This window comes from Quercus robur, chromosome 4 (genome assembly GCF_932294415.1).
Source record: "Quercus robur chromosome 4, dhQueRobu3.1, whole genome shotgun sequence".
In the NCBI taxonomy this organism is placed as follows: Eukaryota; Viridiplantae; Streptophyta; class Magnoliopsida; order Fagales; family Fagaceae; genus Quercus; species Quercus robur.
The window spans coordinates 33688316-33707098 of record NC_065537.1 but is presented as its reverse complement, the minus strand read 5'-3'; the positions used below and the strand labels follow the sequence as shown (position 1 = coordinate 33707098).

The 18783-nt window shown below is 32.5% G+C and overlaps 1 protein-coding gene across 4 annotated transcripts; it reads left to right on the top strand.

The window, feature by feature from the left end:
- Nucleotides 1-322: 322 nt before the first annotated feature.
- Nucleotides 323-7253, top strand: LOC126724436 (dynamin-related protein 5A). 4 transcript variants are annotated; one of them, XM_050428972.1, is made up of 16 exons: nucleotides 323-451; nucleotides 1212-1275; nucleotides 1371-1475; nucleotides 1629-1730; nucleotides 2295-2345; nucleotides 2444-2505; nucleotides 2863-2953; nucleotides 3131-3195; nucleotides 3910-4104; nucleotides 4222-4341; nucleotides 4562-4632; nucleotides 4731-4956; nucleotides 5634-5666; nucleotides 6038-6266; nucleotides 6617-6756; nucleotides 6855-7093. In XM_050428972.1, exons 1-16 carry the CDS (start codon nucleotides 323-325, stop codon nucleotides 6981-6983), a joined length of 1812 nt encoding a protein of 603 aa, XP_050284929.1. In that variant the 3' UTR covers nucleotides 6984-7093. The 4 variants fall into 4 exon arrangements, with proteins under 4 accessions (XP_050284929.1, XP_050284927.1, XP_050284926.1 ...); XM_050428970.1 differs by having other exon boundaries at nucleotides 5616-5666; XM_050428969.1 differs by having other exon boundaries at nucleotides 5616-5666; nucleotides 6617-7253.
- Nucleotides 7254-18783: the final 11530 nt, after the last annotated feature.

Below are 18783 nucleotides of genomic sequence, written 5' to 3'. Positions count from 1 at the left end.
TAATGATTTGTGAAATATAGAGTGCACACAAAATGTGGTACTGAGTACTTCTCAATGTAATTTAAGTGATGTAGCACTTCTCAAATGTAATAACCAATACATAATTGAAATTTGATCTAGTATATCTTTTTGTTTATTTTTAGTAAGAAACTTCAAAGCTAACAAACACTTGGAAAAGTTCCGAAGTATGGCACGTACGAACCTTTCGCTTCGCGGCTCTTTCGCCAAACTCTGCCATTCTTTACGATCTCAACAAAACTCGAAAAAACCGAAAAAGCCTAGAAAGGCCTCGTTTCTTTGTATCTCTGAATAGTAAGTTTGAATGGAGAACCTGATCTCATTGGTGAACAAAATACAGAGGGCCTGCACGGCCCTAGGCGATCACGGCGAAGAGAGTGCTTTGCCCACTCTCTGGGACGCTTTGCCCGCCATTGCCGTCGTCGGAGGCCAGGTTTCCATTCTTTCTCAACTTTGCATTGTCTTGCTTTTCTTTTGTTTTTCTTTTCTCATCTTAGTATTCATTTGTGTTTTCTTTTTCTTTTTTCTTTTTGTCTAAATCCTAGATTTAGGTGTTTCGCAACATAGTATTGTTTGAATGTTAGAAATGTCTCTATCTTGCATGAGCACGTGCGCATTTACAGCAACAACAAAAAAAGGGTTTTGAGTTGACAAGTAATTAGAAGACATTGCTTATGGTGAACGTATTACAATGGTTTATTAAAACATGTAGTTGTTGGACTCGTGATATTAATTAATGATTGTCAGTTTCATTGATAATCATGCTATATATATTGACTAATGCTCATACTAATTAATATCTTTGATGAGATTTATTCTCTTTCACGTAAATGTGGATCCTATATTCTGAATTACATGTGGGGACTATCTTTACGTGAAACGAATACGTAATGCATTGAGTGCATTCAATAATTTCACGTCTATTAGGCTATGTTTTTCATCAATTATTAATAATTATTAGTTTCATGGCAATTCATGCATGTACTACACGCATAAATATGGGTCTTTTATATATATATATATATATATATATATATATATATGCTAAAGTGTAGTAAGCACAATTGGTGTACAGAATAATTTCATGTCTGTCTGGACTTATATTTTTCATCAATTATTCTTCTTTTGTCCTTTTTGCTTGCTGAAACTAAACTGTTTTGAATTAATAATCTTTGCAATTTAATTATTTCTAGAGCTCTGGAAAGTCTTCTGTGTTGGAGAGTATCGTTGGAAAAGACTTTTTACCTCGTGGAGCTGGTAATTATGTTGTCTATTATCTTCATTGTTACAGTTAGAAATATAAAATTTGGCAATGTTTATCACCCTGAAAATCTAAATGCGATTGTGTGCAGGGATTGTTACTAGGCGTCCTCTTGTCTTGCAACTTCATAAGATCAATGAAGGAAGAGAGTATGCAGAATTTATGCACCTCCCTAGAAAAAGATTCACTGATTTCGGTATCCTTCTTTCCCCGCTCTCAGAAAAGAGGTCTTTTAGTACTTGTTATTGTTGACAAGTTATTACATTTTGTCATAGTAATAGTAGTTTGGTAACTGAGCTAAGTTTTCTTAATCCTTCTCATATGCTAATCTTAAGGGTATTCTGTGTAGCTGCTGTGAGGAAGGAGATTTCTGATGAGACTGATCGAGAGACAGGCCGAAGTAAACAAATTTCTAGTGTTCCGATCCATCTTAGTATCTACTCCCCTAATGGTGAGATAGAACTTATGATAATCTTATACTTTTTGTTGTAAAAAATATGGTGTAAGATAAGATTTAGTATGATTTTAAACCAAAATGGTTTTTCAGTTGATCTGATGTCAACATAAAAGGGTCTAGCATCATTATCTAGTTGGAGATTTTTACTTTTAGATTTAGCTCCAAATGCTTTGTTGATTTTTATGTGCAGTAGCTATAGGCTAGGCTATAGCAATGGTTGGGCTATAGTATACCTTATGTTAAGTGTCTCATATTTTACACTTGAGTTAAAGTGAGGTGTTAATCAATGTGGCTTTGCCATTAATTTAATTGTAGATCAGTGTGCTCCACTTTTCAAATTGAGTTAAATTTGAGGATCAATGACATAATTTTTCAGTGTTTTAGGTCTATGCATCTATGATTGGTTTTCAAGTAAATTAAAGTTTTAAACTGAGACTTTCCCTTCATTGGGTGCATGGTACACAATTTTGCTCTGTTAGGAATTACTCCTTATCTTTAAGTACATAATCTTTTTGTAAAAGCTATTTCAACATATTGTTCACTGTTTGATCTTGGCAGTTGTGAACTTGACACTAGTTGATCTTCCTGGGCTTACAAAAGTAGCCGTTGGTAAGTTATGTGACTCTTTAACTATGCATGTTGGCTCTGACTCCATATAGATAATACCATAATAATTGAGCATTATTTTGTTAATTGGGGTATTGTAGAGGGTCAGCAAGAAAGCATTGTCCAAGACATTGAGAACATGGTTCGATCCTTCATTGAGAAGGTAATTGTTATAAGATATTTTAAGATTCTTACTTATCAATATATATATTTCAAGATTCTTCTGAGTTCTGAGTTTTAATCTAATTTAATGAAAAACGGTGTTCACTGGGCTTGCTCTGGACTTTCTAAATAACTTTGGAATTTTATAAATATGTCAATGTTAAATGCTAATTAGTTTTAATGACCTCAGGAAACTAGCTCCTGGTGGATGTTTATGGAATTATGTAAATAATTTTCAAGTTCAATTACATGTTATTTTTCTTTTTTTGCTTTTACTTGTCATTTTTCATGTTTCTTTAAATTGAAGAAAATTTTTCCGGTGGGATTTTTATTGGACAATAACTATCTATTGTTGCAGCCCAACTGTATTATTCTGGCAATTTCTCCTGCCAATCAAGATCTTGCTACATCTGATGCAATTAAGATCTCTCGTGAAGTAGACCCTAAAGGTAAGACATTAATCAACTTTCTCAAGGACCATCTTTCTTATCTCCCCTGAAAGTACTAACGGAATTTGATGAATTGATTAACTAGGCATATTGATGGTTCACTCTAATTGGAAGTAGATTTCCTTTTTTATGTATTTGACATCGAATTTCAGTTTATTTGACATACAAAATTTTCAGGGGAGAGAACATTTGGTGTTTTGACCAAGATTGATCTTATGGACAAGGGTACTGATGCGGTTGATGTAAGTTTCATTATTTCAACTGGAAGTTGTTCAGTTTTGGATTCAAGACTGTTCTTATTAATAACTAATATTGTTGGGATTTTTCTCTTTATAAATGCATTAATTTCTGAAAGAGTCAAACAAACCTAATGAATGTGTTTTTATGAAGTGTAGTATTGATTGGTTTAATTTATCTAACTGGCTGCATTAGTTCAAAGTCTGTTTCTCTTGTTTTGTCATTGTCAGGTTAATGAGTAATATATTCTTGCCTTAATTTTTTTTTCTAGCATCAGTTGATGGCATTTTTTATTTACTAATTACAAAATTCTATTACTTTTGAAAAAATTGAAGTGTGGATAAATTTTTCTTTAGAACTTAGAGAGGTATTTCTAAATTCAGGTAGGTGGCCATTGAGGTCTAACACAAATGGCACCTCCTCCCCTTGTAAGAGCAGGGTGGAAGGTGAGGTCATGGGTTCACAACCTATAGGATGCATGTGTGACTCACCAATAAAAAGAGAAAACAGAAAAAAGAACAAAAGAAAAAAGATTTAGGAGAAGCAGGGGCGATGGAACATTAGAAGAAATGTTTTCTATGAACCTGATGGCTTTTGAGGTTTCAAAAAGTGAGGATTTTCATATCTTGGATCCATATTCTTGATGCATTTTGGGATTTGCTTATTGACATAAAGTATTCAAATTCATGAATGACTTTTTTTTTTTCTTGGTTTTTCAGATGCTAGAAGGAAGATCATATAAGCTACAATTCCCTTGGATTGGTGTTGTTAATCGATCTCAAGCTGATATCAACAAAAGTGTTGATATGATTGCTGCTCGGCGTAGAGAATATGAGTACTTTGCTAATAGCCCAGAGTATAGGCATCTTGCACACAGGATGGGTTCTGAACATTTAGGAAAGATGCTTTCTAAGGTATGTATGGTACCCTTGACTGGATTGGAGATTTTTTACGATCTTATTATTCTTTGGAGGGTATAAAATTTTCATGGAAATTCAATCTCTCTAAATATCCTATGATTAATTTCACAGCACTTGGAAACTGTTATCAAGTCTCGAATTCCAGGACTTCAGTCTCTTATCAACAAAACTATTAATGAACTAGAAGGAGAATTGAGCCGCCTAGGGAAGCCAATTGCATCTGATGCTGGAGTAAGCTTTTGTTTTTGTTTTTTTTTTTTGCTTTTTCTTTTTTTTGTCTTGATGTATACAATAACGTAAATTTGAGAAGTATAACTTATCAGTTTTCAGGCTTTGGTAATTCTCTCCCCATCTTGTATCATTTGCTCACATTTTGGATGCATGATCTTGCTCTATGTTTTCTTTTTGTTATACGATGCATTGTTAATACTGTTTTCTTTTCACTATGCAGGGAAAATTGTACATGATCATGGAAATTTGTCGTAATTTTGATCAAGTATTTAAAGAACATCTTGATGGCACGTATGTCTTTTGATAATAACATTTTTTATTCTACACGTTAATTGGAATGTGGTCTGTTCATTTCCTGTTGGCTTCTAAACAATCCTAAAATACTGCAGGCGCTCTGGTGGTGATAAAATATATAGTGTGTTTGACAATCAACTTCCAGCTGCGTTGAAGAGGTTGCAATTTGACAAACATCTTTCAATGGAAAATGTGCGAAAGCTAATCACTGAAGCAGATGGGTATCAACCTCATCTAATTGCTCCAGAACAAGGATATCGTCGTCTTATTGAATCTTCCTTGGTAACTATTAGAGGTCCTGCAGAGGCTGCTGTAGATGCGGTATGCATTCAGATGTACACAATTGTTTGCTCATATTATGCCATGTGGTAGTTGTACCTTGAGCAAAATCATTCTCCCACTTTTAACCATTCCAAAGCAGTCTTTTTACTGAATTCTTTTGAAATAAGTTAAAAGGTTTGAATTTGATCTTTCTTACCTTGGGAAAAGTGATGCTCTGTGCTTGTTTTGTGTACTTGCACAGAGCAGGCAAGTTTCATAATTGAGGTTATGGTATTCCTACAAAAGGTAGTTCTACCTTCTTTTTTCTGACAACATGCTGTTTGACAGACCTGTCGTCTTTTCAATCATGTTATTGTTGCTTTACTCTAGTGATTTTACCTTCTTCTTTCTGCATTTAAAATTTTAACCTTTCTATTTCTGTAAGTTCTATCTATTATTCGGTCATACTTTGCGAAGGACACCAGTTTTGAGTTTCAACCATCATGGATTGCTGCCTTAGAACAATAGGAGGCCAGCGTTTAGAGAAGCATTCAGAATAAGGCTTATTAAATTTGTTATATTAAGCATTGAATATCTTTTTAAACCAAATTGGTATGGATTATGTTTGTGTTTATCAGATTGTTTATTCTGCTTGATTTGTTGCATAGTAATGTTGCAAATTAATTTATTATACTCATTCAATTATTTCACAATTTCAGGTTCATGCTATACTGAAGGATCTGGTTCACAAGGCTATGGCTGAAACTATGGCAAGTCATTCAACATTGCTACCTTTTCTTTTCTGTTGTAATATTGAATATTGTTCTAGTAATGCATATTTATATGCTAATTAGGGGCGCAAAAAATGCTTAAGCATTCGGGAGTTTTAACTGGTATTTTTTTACTGTGGTTTCTCCACCATGTCATGTCCTAAATTGTCATGTTGTCGTGGTTCATGTTGTGTCATGTTCTTGTCCTTGGTTCATAGCATGTAACTTAATCTGTGAGCTTCACCTAATCAGCTATCTAAATGCATCATAAACGGTGGTGTTGGAAAACAATGAGTAGGGGAAATATGAATTCCTAGAATTTCTTTTTCCCCTCAGATAGCTAAGTATATGTTTATTTCTGTTGCATATAGGAGCTGAAGCAGTATCCCACTTTGAGAGTGGAAGTCGGAACTGCAGCTATGGATTCATTGGACAGGATGAGGGGAGAAAGCAAGAAAGCAACATTACAGTTGGTTGATATGGAATGTTGTTATCTAACTGTTGATTTTTTTCGCAAACTTCCCCAAGATATTGAGAAGGGTGGAAATCCAACGCACTCAATTTTTGATAGATATAATGATTCATATCTCCGGCGAATTGGTAAGTAAGGGTGACTTGATCCAAATTAAGAAGTTTTAGTAAAAAAAAAATTTGTGTTAAATTCCCTGACTTGAGGGTCTGGCTTAAACTTAACCCCTTTACTTTGAACCAATAAGCTTTAGCTTAATTGGTTTGAGTGGTTTTGAGGAGTTCGCGCATTCATAGTTCAATCTTTTGATGAGGTTCTTCTCTGCATATTGAAAGGAGTATGATAAAATTCAATTATAGATGTATTGTATGTATGACATCTTTAGAGTTTGATACATTGAAAAACTGCAGGTTGTGTTATATTCACACTGTAATAATCAGGGTTCCCTTTTTGTTCTTATTTATTTCTTGCAACCATACAGGAACCAATGTCTTGTCCTATGTCAATATGGCCTGTGCAAGTTTGAGGAACTCTATTCCTAAGTCTGTTGTCCATGGTCAAGTGCGTGAGGCGAAACGCAGCTTACTTGATCGTTTCTTCACAGAATTGGGTACAAAGGAGGTGACAATTCCGACTTACCCAACCCTTTCCTTTACCCTTTTCTACAGAAATAAAACATTATTCCAAGTACTTTCTATAACTTTTTTTTTCTTTTGCAGTCAAGACATTTGGCCAAATTGCTCGATGAGGATCCAGCAATCATGCAACGCCGCACCAACCTTGCAAAAAGGCTGGAATTATATAGAAATGCCCAAGCTGAGATTGATGCAGTTGCTTGGTCCAAGTAGAAGGAAGCAGATTTCACTTTTCCTTAGAAGTTGGATTTTATTTTTTCTTCCATTATTTTATTTTATTTTTTTTCTTGCAACAAGTCAGGGACCCTAGTTCTCTCTATGGAGGATGCTTGGTAATGCCATTAAGTTATAAGGATCTTGGATTTTTGAAAGGTCTTTTTTTTGGAAGTTAGATCTTAGGGATAGGATTGGTAATGATTCTTTAATTCTTGAATGCCAACACAATACCTTGGTGTGTGAGGGATGACTGGGGAGCATATTTGCCACAGCTACATTTAAATATTGGTTTAGAATAAATTTTAGCCATGAAGAGTGTTGACCAAATTTCATGCAATGAGGAGATAACATTTTATTTTCCCTTGTATTATTAAAAAGTTCGTTTTTCATAATTAAACTATTGAAAATATTTCACTTTCGTTTTTAAACTTTAAAAAAGATCATTTTTCATTTTTTATACCTAAACTATTAAAAAAAAATTATTTTTCATTCATATTTTTGTGTCTAAACTATTGAGGAAAATTACAAAGTTTAAGGATGAAAAAAAGAACCTTTCAAAGTTTATGGATGAAAAAAAAAAACATTTGATAAATTTTAGAAACCAAAATAGTATTTTACTTATAATTTAAATATTCCTTTAAAATACATGAGATATCCTCTAAATTTTGGTAAATTTTTATTTTTATTCCTTACATTTAGGAGTGTTTGTATTTTTACGCTCTGATTGTTTCAGCAATGATGTTTTCTAGAAAATGAGTCATTTTTCAAAAATTATTTTTTATAAAACTATCTCATTTTCCAATGTTTGGTAGTAATTTTAAAAGAGTTAAAAAACAATTTTCTAACTTCCCTTATTTAGCTTGCTGTGAGATAAAATTGTTTTCCAAAAAAATTTAATGGAAAACAATGTCTAAAAATAAGCCATACTTTTTATGTTGACCAGAGATAGTTTTCTTTTGACTTATCTTTTTTTACGCTACCAAACACTGGAAAACACGGAAAACTATCTTTACACAAGGTTTTCCATCGAAACAAACGGAGCGTTAATGGTAACCTTTTGTCCTTGTCATTAACACAATTGCTAAATGCCTTGGATGATCAAAATAACATATTATGATATTTGAAATTATGAAATTTTCAGTCCATATAAGCAATTCAAAAAGAAAATGAAGCAAAAACATCAACAATATTTTTTAATTAAAAATGAAGGATAAAAAATTAATGCATAAAATTAATCCTTTTTCTTTTCTTTTTTCCATCAAATGACCACTTCCTGAGGGAGGAATGAGGCATTGACGTCACCTATTCATTCCTTTTGGTTTATGTTAAGTCTTTATAAGAGCATTCTCATCAGCTCTTCTATAAAAAATGTCATTTTGACACACCAAAAGCTTACTTTACTATTTTATCACATCATTTTACAACATCTCATTTATCAGATGTTTTATTCTTCACTTCTATATATTAAAATAATATTTACAACTCATTAAAATAATATATTAAACTCCTACCCAGTTCCCATCATCATCATCATCATCATCATCATCATCAACAACAACAACAACAACAACAACAACAACAACAGCACAACCACCACTACCGCAATAACAGCCACCAACAACCACTGTCGCAACAACACCGATAGCCACCACCGGCACAAGCCCACATCCACCAACACCACCTTATTTAAAAATAAAAAAATAAAAAAAATTCCATAACAACTCGAAAAATAACCACCACAATCAACCCACAACCACTACAATTACTCACCAATATCAGATCAACCCAAATTGCCAAAAAAAAAAAAAAAAAAAAAAAAAAAAAAAAAAAACCTACAACTAGAGAGAGGTAGAGTGAAAGGCGAACAGAGAGAAGAGGGAAGAGGGATCTACCACCGCCCACCATAACCAAAACCCAAAATCAACCCACAACTGCCGCCACCCACCAACATCAACCCATCACAACCCATGAAAATCAACCCACAACCACTCGCTGCCGAATCCACCATCAAATCACAACAAAACCAAAAAAAAAAAAAAACCATTGCCATAGAGATCGGCCTAGTTTGAAGCTCCGGCCATGGGTTGTTGTGGATGTGGTGGGTCGGCTTGTGGCAATTGGGATGGGTCGGTGTGGTTGTATTGGTGGTCGGGTTCGTGGGTCATGGCTAGGTGGTGGCTTGGTGAGGTCTGCTACTTGGTGAGATCGGCGGCGGCTTGATGAGGACGGCGGTGTGCTCTAGAGAAAGGAAGAAAGGAGAAGCTGAGAGTAAGAATCAGTGAGGAAGAGAGACTCAGGCAAATGAAAGAGAGAAAAGTAAGAATTAAAAGAGGAATAAAGTGATGAGAGAGGAGAGAGAAAAGAGAATAAAAAAATAATAAAATGTATACAATTGTTGTCCGTACGCTTCTATATTTAAGACGGAACTGTTCACTCATGCCAAATATTTTGGCATTTAGAACACCTCATGAGAGTGATTTTTTAGTGTTTGGTGTGTCAAATGCCAAATATTTGGCATTTGACACACCTGATGAGAATGCTCTAATATTTATACTTAATGTTGGCACCGTATTTTGTCCCATTTCGATAAACATGTCAAAATGCTGATTTAAGCTCTAAAAAGGCAAAAATAATCAAGAAAATGGGAAACTGTATGAAAAAAAATATATATATTTATTTACCTTGATCGAGTGTCAGAACAAACTATCCAAGATTTCCAAATCCCAAAAATGTCATTTTTGGCAAAGTTTGACCAAAGAGAAAACAACCCAAAATCTTTGATAAATCCTCATCTTCCTAACTAGAAGATTTATGGAGGATTTTTCCTCGTGCACGACCTACCTTAGTGGGAAGATGGTGATTTACCATAGATAGGTTTCTCTTAAATGAGTTCTAAACCTTATTCTTAAGCATAATATGGTATGCTTCTAGGAAAATGGTAGAGGTCTTCATGAGTCCCATTTTCCAACATGGAAAAGAACTCATGAGCTTGGATGTGACAAGATTAGGGCTTATTTAGGAGAAATTTCTTAAAAAAGAATTTCAAATCAACCCATTTACAATATTGTCTTGTCTTTAAATTCCCTTAAATTCAAGCTCTTACATTATTGTCTTGCTTTTACATTACTATATGGAGTTCTAGACCTATACCGATATGAGCGATCCCTGCTTCTCCTTGAACCCTCACTTGATGGGGAAGATGGACTCCTTCTATCACGCTCCCTGCACCTAAACTTCCTGCGTAGGCGATCTACTTCATGTTGCAACTTCCATATCTCCTGATCATGTGAAACATAACTCCTAATCCCCGAGTGACTCTGCTCAGTACGTTCAGTATGGTAAGACTTTACCATAACGCTTGGGGTATGTTGCCTATCCCTCCTTCGCCCCAAGTTAAAAAACTAGTTCTCCCTTTGTGAGCCAACCAATTCTTCCCTATCCTGGCTTACATTAGCCATAACTACTCAAGAAAAATCCACAGCACCTTGATGTTCTCACAGACGGCGTCAATTATAAGGACCAAAAAATCTTGCAGCCAAAGCCCACTTAGAATAGTGGGTTGTACAAAGGGCCAAAATTATAGAATAGATGAGCAAATGTCTCCCTACAAGCCTACCCGAGAAGGCCAATGTTATACAAAAAACTACACTGTTCACTCTCTTCTCTAAATGTTCTTCTTGTTTCTTTCTCTTTTTCTTCGATACTTGTGTCTGACCCCCCCCCCCCCTTCTATGAAAACCATCTTTTTCTTATATACTCCCCCTTCCTTTGTATCCTGACCTTCCATCTTTACCTCCCCCATTTCTCTTTATGACACTTGTCCCTTTAAACATCTGAAAAATGTGGTAGATGGAGTTCGCTTAGCTATGAATTACACTGTTCAGGTCACTTCCTCATCAATATGGCTGATAAAATTGTTGCCAACCATTTAATGCGGAGGCAATAGACTACTTCTCTCTAGAAACTTCCCCTACTACTCATGATTCTCTTACCTCAGCCAATTCTTCCCACCTGGAGCTCCTGAAAGCCTTTTGCCTCTTCATCTTCCCTTCTTGGGTGAACTCCCTCCTCAGGCGTATTATGCCCCACTGCCAACACTACAGCCCAACAATCCCTTCTTCGGTCCTTGAGCCCCCACAAAACCTATCCAAAAGTCATGAGTTTTCCTAAAAGAAATTACTCATCTTTCTAAAGGTTAGTTTTTAAGGTCTTTTCATGTGCATTTTTTTGACTCTTTTGGAATTGTGTTCTTTTTTAGGTTTGTGTCTATTGTTCATTTTTATTGAACCAATAGACACCAATCAAGCTAACATATTCCCCCCTTCCCTTGGCACTAAGGTTTTGGTTTATTATGTTTGTGCATGAGAATGAGAAAATAAAGGATAAATTTGCTAAAATGTGACATCTTTCCTTCCCTCTCCTTTTATTTTATATTGTATATATTCACATGTTAGGTATGTAATTAATATTATACTCACATGCTAGTAATACATATTTAAATTTAGCCTTCACATGCTATGTACATATATTTCACATATTTTGATTTTAAATACTCTTTGAAGTAAATATTTACATGATATGTTATATGCAAATAAATACTCATGTGTGTGTGTTGTTTGTACAAAACCCTTTTCAAAAACCAAATGTCAAGTATTTAATTTTTTTCTCTAAAACTTTAACATTGGAATTAAAATAGGGTACTATCCTTTGGATAGGCGGTGTAGGATGCCTAACACCTTCCTCACCCGTAACCAAACTTTCGAGTCCAAGATCTTTGATTCGGGACTTTGGTTTACCTAATTAATTAATTACCCTTCAATTGGTTTTTAACTTATTAGGTAACTAAAAAAAGAACTAGACAAATAGGTGACCAATCACACCTAATAAAACAAGAAAAAGAGACTCGTGCATGTGCACACACACCTCACTTTAGAAACACGTGCACACAAATGAATCACCAAGAATGAGAAAGGCCTTTAAAAAGCCTTCCTTTCTGGGGTGTCCACAGCTTTGCGAGTCCACTGGGGATGATTAGTGAATTCAGGCCTAAGATTTTTAATTTTAATTCCAACGTTATCATTTCGTGAAATAAATTTTATAATTGGCTTTTGACTTATTATTTTTGTATAACATATACATGCTTTCTCTTCTTACATATACATATCTTGCTCACATGTTATGTGTTGTATTTTATTTGCTTTACTTATTGTATGAAAACTATAAGTTAGAGATTTAATTCATGCAACTCTCTGTATACATATTTTTTGCTTGTGCCAAAAAGCTTTCCCCTTTGAATTTTTAAAATGCATAACATGTCCCTCATTGTCATGGGTCGAACGCGAGCCCGAGGTGAAGTTGAAAAGCTCTTACCTTTGATTGTTTTGGAATCAAAATAAACATCCTCCTTATAACTATCTATGTTGTCGAGGAGGTGAGTTGAAATGATTCCTCTTGGATCCGCTCTATTTCACAACATCTATGAAGGGCGGAATACAATGACTAAGGTCCCCATTCTCTAGGATTCTAGGTAGCACCTTTTGACCAAGTCTCATACAGTAAGCTTAGCTAGCATGACTACCTAGGTAAGAGATACAACTCAATGGAACCCTCGTTATATATTATTTTAATTTTAAATTTGCATGCTCGTAAGAGATACAGCTCAATGGAACCCTCGTTAGGAAGTGTGTATAAGCCATAAATGGAGGCGAATCCACTCGATTAGGTGGGCTTTGAAGCCAAACACATTCCCAAGCTGGCCCATACCCTAACTTCAAATCTTTGGTCTCGTCACACGTAAACCTCTGCTTAAGGGCCAAAAAGAGTGGATCTTGGACGCTCTGTCATCTCCAAATCAAACCCTTGACTAAAGTATAAGCACATTGATTAGTAATATCCGTAGTATCTGATTGTTTTGTTTCATTTAAGTTTTGTTGGGGTTGGAGGAACTGCCATGCAGCAGGACATTTAATTGCTAGTCTTGCTTTAAACGCCAACCAGTCCTTTTGTTTTAATGAGGGTAATCTCCCCCACCCTTCTATCAAGGCTATCTGCAAGGAAGATTCCTTCTGTTTCAGTTTAATGACATTGCAGATTAGCAATAAAAAAAAATAAAAAATAAAAAATAAATAAAAAAATAAAATAGAAAAAAAACCTAAATCAAGTGACGACCCCCTTCTCCACCCTAAACTAGAGTTAGTGACGCAATCTTGGATCAGAGTGTAGGATGCATTTAAACCGGACAACCACTAAAAGAGCTATTCAGTTGGCAACTGTGCATTGTGGCATTCGTGGGCCACAACATAGGGCACTCACAATGAACAAAGTCTTGAGTACAAGGATTGATTTTTGTATATGTAAAATTATATGCTTATAAGTATACATGTAAAAACAATATGCTTATATATATTTTTAGTATATATATATATGAATTTGAGATTGAAATGTGTAAGGTTGTATTTAAGTTCGAAAATATCAAATTATTATTTTTATGACTTTTTAATAATATAAATAGTTGGGATTTAATTGATAACTCAATGGTGGTGCCTCATGTTTGCTATATATTTGATCAAATTTCATACTAAAATTTTTAAGTTGTTGTTTTGGTGTTTTTTTTTTTTTTTTTTTTTTTTTTTTTTTTTTTTTTTTTTTATAACAAATTAACGCATATAAAAGGGAGTAGGAATGATATTATAAAATTTAAAATTTTTAATAATATAATATTAGTGAATCTAATTATATAAGTTTATAAATGAAAACAATAGTTTATTTTTAATTAGGCTAAAATACAAATTAAACTCTCTAAGTTTGGTTGAAATTCATTTCAGTCTTATAATTTTATTTTCGTTCAATCTAGTCCTTTATGTTTCAAATTTATTCAATTCAAGTCTTCTGTCCAATTTTGTTAAAAACATTTCCCTTAAAAATATTATTTTCACATAAAAAAATCTATGAAAATTAATAAAATAAAATAAAATTCAAACAAACTTTTTTTTCATTAGTTAATTACACAATTAAGGGCAAATTTTTAAAACAAAATTTGACAAAAGGTCTGAATTAAATAACTTTGAAACTTAGAGGACTCAATTGAATAAAAGTAAAGTCAAAGAGCCAAAATGAATTTTAGTTAAACTTAAAGAGTGCACTTTGCATTTAGCATATTAATTTTTATAATAGATTTGTCAAAAGATTAAAAAAAAATAGATGTGTTCGTTTATTATATATTTGGGAGAAAAGATTAGTTAATTAAGTGCCTAATGAATAAACTTGATCTTTTTTATTAAGAAAATGAGGGTCCGTTTTGTTAAAGATTTCTAGTATCATTATTTAAGTATTGTGGAAATACATGTGAGTTAAAAAGTGTTATGAAAATACGTGTTTCAGTATTTAAATACTAAAAATTGTTGTTTAAACACCCCTACCAAACACTCCATAAATTATTCTTGTGAGTATAATTTAGTTTGGTGATATATTTAAACCAAGGACAGAGTCAGGACTTGGAATATGGGAGGGCGACTTTGCTGCTGACTGCGTGTAAAGTTTTAGATTTTGGCTTTGCTGCTTAACTACTAATGGGTTTTATTTATTTATTTTTGTGTGTTTTTGATGTGTGTCTTGCTTCTAAATAAGGACAAAATTATTTCATTTAAAATTTTTTAAAGGATCGGGCTATTTTTGAGTAAAATTATTGATTAAGCTTAATTTTTTGTAGTTTTACTATTGGTAATTTTGTTGTTTGGCTAATTTTTTTGGGCTTGTATATTATGTTTAGATAAATGCTAGAGTTACAAACTTTGATATATTTAAACCAAGGACAGAGTCAGGACTTGGAATATGGGAGGGCGACTTTGCTACTGACTGCGTGTAAAGTTTTAGATTTTGGCTTTGCTGCTTAACTACTAATGGGTTTTATTTATTTATTTTTGTGTGTTTTTGATGTGTGTCTTGCTTCTAAATAAGGACAAAATTATTTCATTTAAAATTTTTTAAAGGATCGGGCTATTTTTTAGTAAAATTATTGATTAAGCTTAATTTTTTGTAGTTTTACTATTGGTAATTTTGTTGTTTGGCTAATTTTTTTGGGCTTGTATATTATGTTTAGATAAATGCTAGAGTTACAAACTTTGATATATTTAAACCAAGGACAGAGTCAAGACTTGGAATATGGGAGGGCAACTTTGCTACTAACTGCGTGTAAAGTTTTAGATTTTGGCTTTGCTGCTTAACTACTAATGGGTTTTATTTATTTATTTTTGTGTGTTTTTGATGTGTGTCTTGCTTCTAAATAAGGACAAAATTATTTCATTTAAAATTTTTTAAAGGATTGGGCTATTTGTTTTGAGTAAAATTATTGATTAAGCTTAATTTTTTGTAGTTTTACTATTGGTAATTTTGTTGTTTGGCTAATTTTTTTGGACTTGTATATTATGTTTAGATAAATGCTAGAGTTACAAACTTTTTTTACAAATTGCTAATATGGTGAGTGATTATTGGTAAGTTAAAAAGTGATATAAGTGATAAGTCTAAATGTGAACCAATAAGAATTTACTATCTCAGTAGTTTATAAAAATGTTGTGGAAAATTTTGTGGTTATAGCATTACTCATAAAAGAATTAATACTATTATTAAGGGGACAAAGTATAATTTTATAGAACAAAATTGCTAAAATTAGTACCTATATAATACTAGTATATTTTAAAAATATATATATATATATATTAGGGGGCCATTGCTCCCCTTGGTCCAACTATGCCTTCGTCCCTGATTTAAACTCCATTTATATTTTCAAATAAAATTAAATAAACTAGTTATGAACTTTTAATAGCTTTGACGAAACTCAGTCAAGTTGATTTACAACCCTAGCTTATTTACTACCCCTGCGTACCTTGTTGCAGGATTTTGGCAACCACATGAAAAAAAAAGGTCTTATCATACCATTAATTTTCTTCATATGAAGTGTTGGTTTATTAATTAAATATAGTGACTTTTAATTATAGCGACCTTTGACTAATGCTAATATATAGGATCACGGCCTCACGTCCCTTTGTATTCCGTGCATGATGGTTATTATGCATTAATGATATGATCTTTGTTTTTCTTTTTTCTTTCTTTTTTTTAGTCTTTATTCTACAATTATTATGTATTATTATTAAGACAAATTCTTAAGTTTTTCTTTTAAAATTCTATCATATGATGATTTAACTAAAAAATACATTTTCATCTTATAAGAAAAATATTACATAGCGAAATATTAAGATGAGAATCTAAAAAACAATACATAAGTACTATATTTAAATCTTACTTCTATTATTATTATTCGGGCAATTATGATAAGAAACATTTGAAGAATAAGTAAGCAAATGACTTACTGTATAAGAAATATTAAAAAAAAAAATTAAAAGGAAATAACATGCAACAATAATTAACCAAGTACTTAATGAATAATTAAAGCATTTCGAGTTTTCACCCTCAACAAAAAAAAAAAAGTACTTAATGAATATAACCAAGTTGATTTACAACCCTAGCTTATTTACTACCCCTGCGTACCGTGTTGCAGGATTTTGGCAACCACATGAAAAAAAAAAAAAAAAGTCTTATCATACCATTAATTTTCTTCATATGAAGTGTTGGTTTATTAATTAAATATAGTGACTTTTAATTATAGCGACCTTTGACTGATGCTAATATATAGGATCACGGACTCACGTCCCTTTGTATTCCGTGCATGATGGTTATTATGCATTAATGATATGATCTTTTTTTTTTTTTTTTTTAGTCTTTATTCTACAATTATTATGTATCATTATTAAGACAAATTCTTAAGAACCTTTTAAGATTCTATCATATGATGACTTAACTAAAAAATATATTTTTATTTCATAAGAAAAATGTTACATAACAGAATATTAAGATGAGAATCTAAAAAACAACACATAAGTACTGTATTTTAATCTTACCCCTATTATTATTATTCGGGCAATTATGATAAGAAACATTTGAAGAATAAGTAAGCAAATGACTTATTGTATAAGAAATATTAAAAAAAAAATTAAAAGGAAATAACATGCAACAATAATTAAACAAGTATACTTAATGAATAAACAGTATAGTTTGATCGTCCATTGCCTTTAATTTTGCATTAGAGATGTCATACTTAAGCATATTTTAATACAATTAACATGCAATGTTCTTTCTTGTTTTCATAGAAATAGTTGCTTGATCTTATCTCATTTATTGGATGGTGGAGATTGATTACATATTATGGTCAATTAATGTGCTCGTTTAAATGAAAATACTCCTGGAATAATTGGATATATAGCAAGTGAGATTATAGATTAAAACAACGTACGTGTGCCAGCTAGATTTAGAACCATAAAGTGCATGTATAACAATTCCGCATAATAAAAAAAAGAAAAGAGAAAAAGGAAAAAGAGAGCAGTATATATATATATATATATATATATATATATATGTAAATATAAATAGTAAAGACTTTTAATAAATTGGGCTTGGGAAGTTGATTGTTAGATGTTGAGAGAGTGGAACAGTGGCAGAGTTTTGTGATTTGATTTGATTTTGATAGGAAAAGAAAAGGACATGAATGATTGATGAGGTGCATTTAGTTATATAGGTGGGAAAACAGTTCCTTTAAATGCTCTGTAACCGCATAGCCATCTAAAAATCTAAATCTAAATCTAATAATGATAAGATCGAGCTACCACCCTGGTTGTTGCATTCATGATTCAACTCAGTCGGCCAGGTCTTCAGCAAGAAAACGGAAACAAAAACCCTCACGCACTTCCAAATTAACCTGTCATCATTTTTCTTCAACTACGTACTGTCTATATATATATATATATATATATATATGAAAACCATTTATAATTCTATGTGCTAACCACTACTAACTGTATAGCTGGGGTCTAGACTTTTCAAAACCTCAAAATGAATCTGTGTACTATACTACTAATTAATTCAAACTGTTCACCCTAAATTATGGAGTCATTTAAAATGTATGTCTGTTTAAACTTCTTTTAATTATTAATTTTTTTTGATAAATAAAAAATGAGTAGAGGGGGTGACTAGTGTGACTTTTCTGAATATAACCATAGTAGCACCTTAGTAGCACTTTACTTGCTCTTAGATGAGACCTCATACTTCCGGTTTGTGTGAAGAATTCACTTTTTTTTTAGGTCGACTATTTGGGATAGAAATGTGATATAAGAAACACCAACACACAGCTAGTTGTTTGAGACTCGATCCCAAGTCCTAAGACTTGTTGGTCCGATATCTTATCAACTAGACCACCCAAATGTTAATTCTTTTAATTATTATTTTTGGCTAAAAACAAATACAATCTTATAAATGGGAAGTGGAAGAAAACACGCAAGAAAGAATTTTTGGCCCTGTTTGGTTATCAATGGGGGTGGATTCATTTTCTCTTTTCATTTTCTAAACTCATTTTTTGTTTCTCAAATCTTATATTCGATTTCTCTACCCAATCCATTTCATGTTTGGCATTATTTTCTGGTCTAGTTTTTGCTTCTTCTTTTTTTCAATTAAAAATTCAACACAAATTGAGAAAGAGTGTGTTTGTGTTTTTTGATAAGACAAGTCAATGTTAGTGGGATCCACAGATTTGGTTTTTTACAAAAATGCCACTGTATTCATTTTCAAAAAAATGAAAACACTAAAAAGTAGTATTCATTTTTTGTATTCAAATCTTAATTTTTTGATACTGAGAGTCCGTTTGGATACCGTTTATTTTGCTGAAAACTGATAATAAAAAAAAATAATTAAA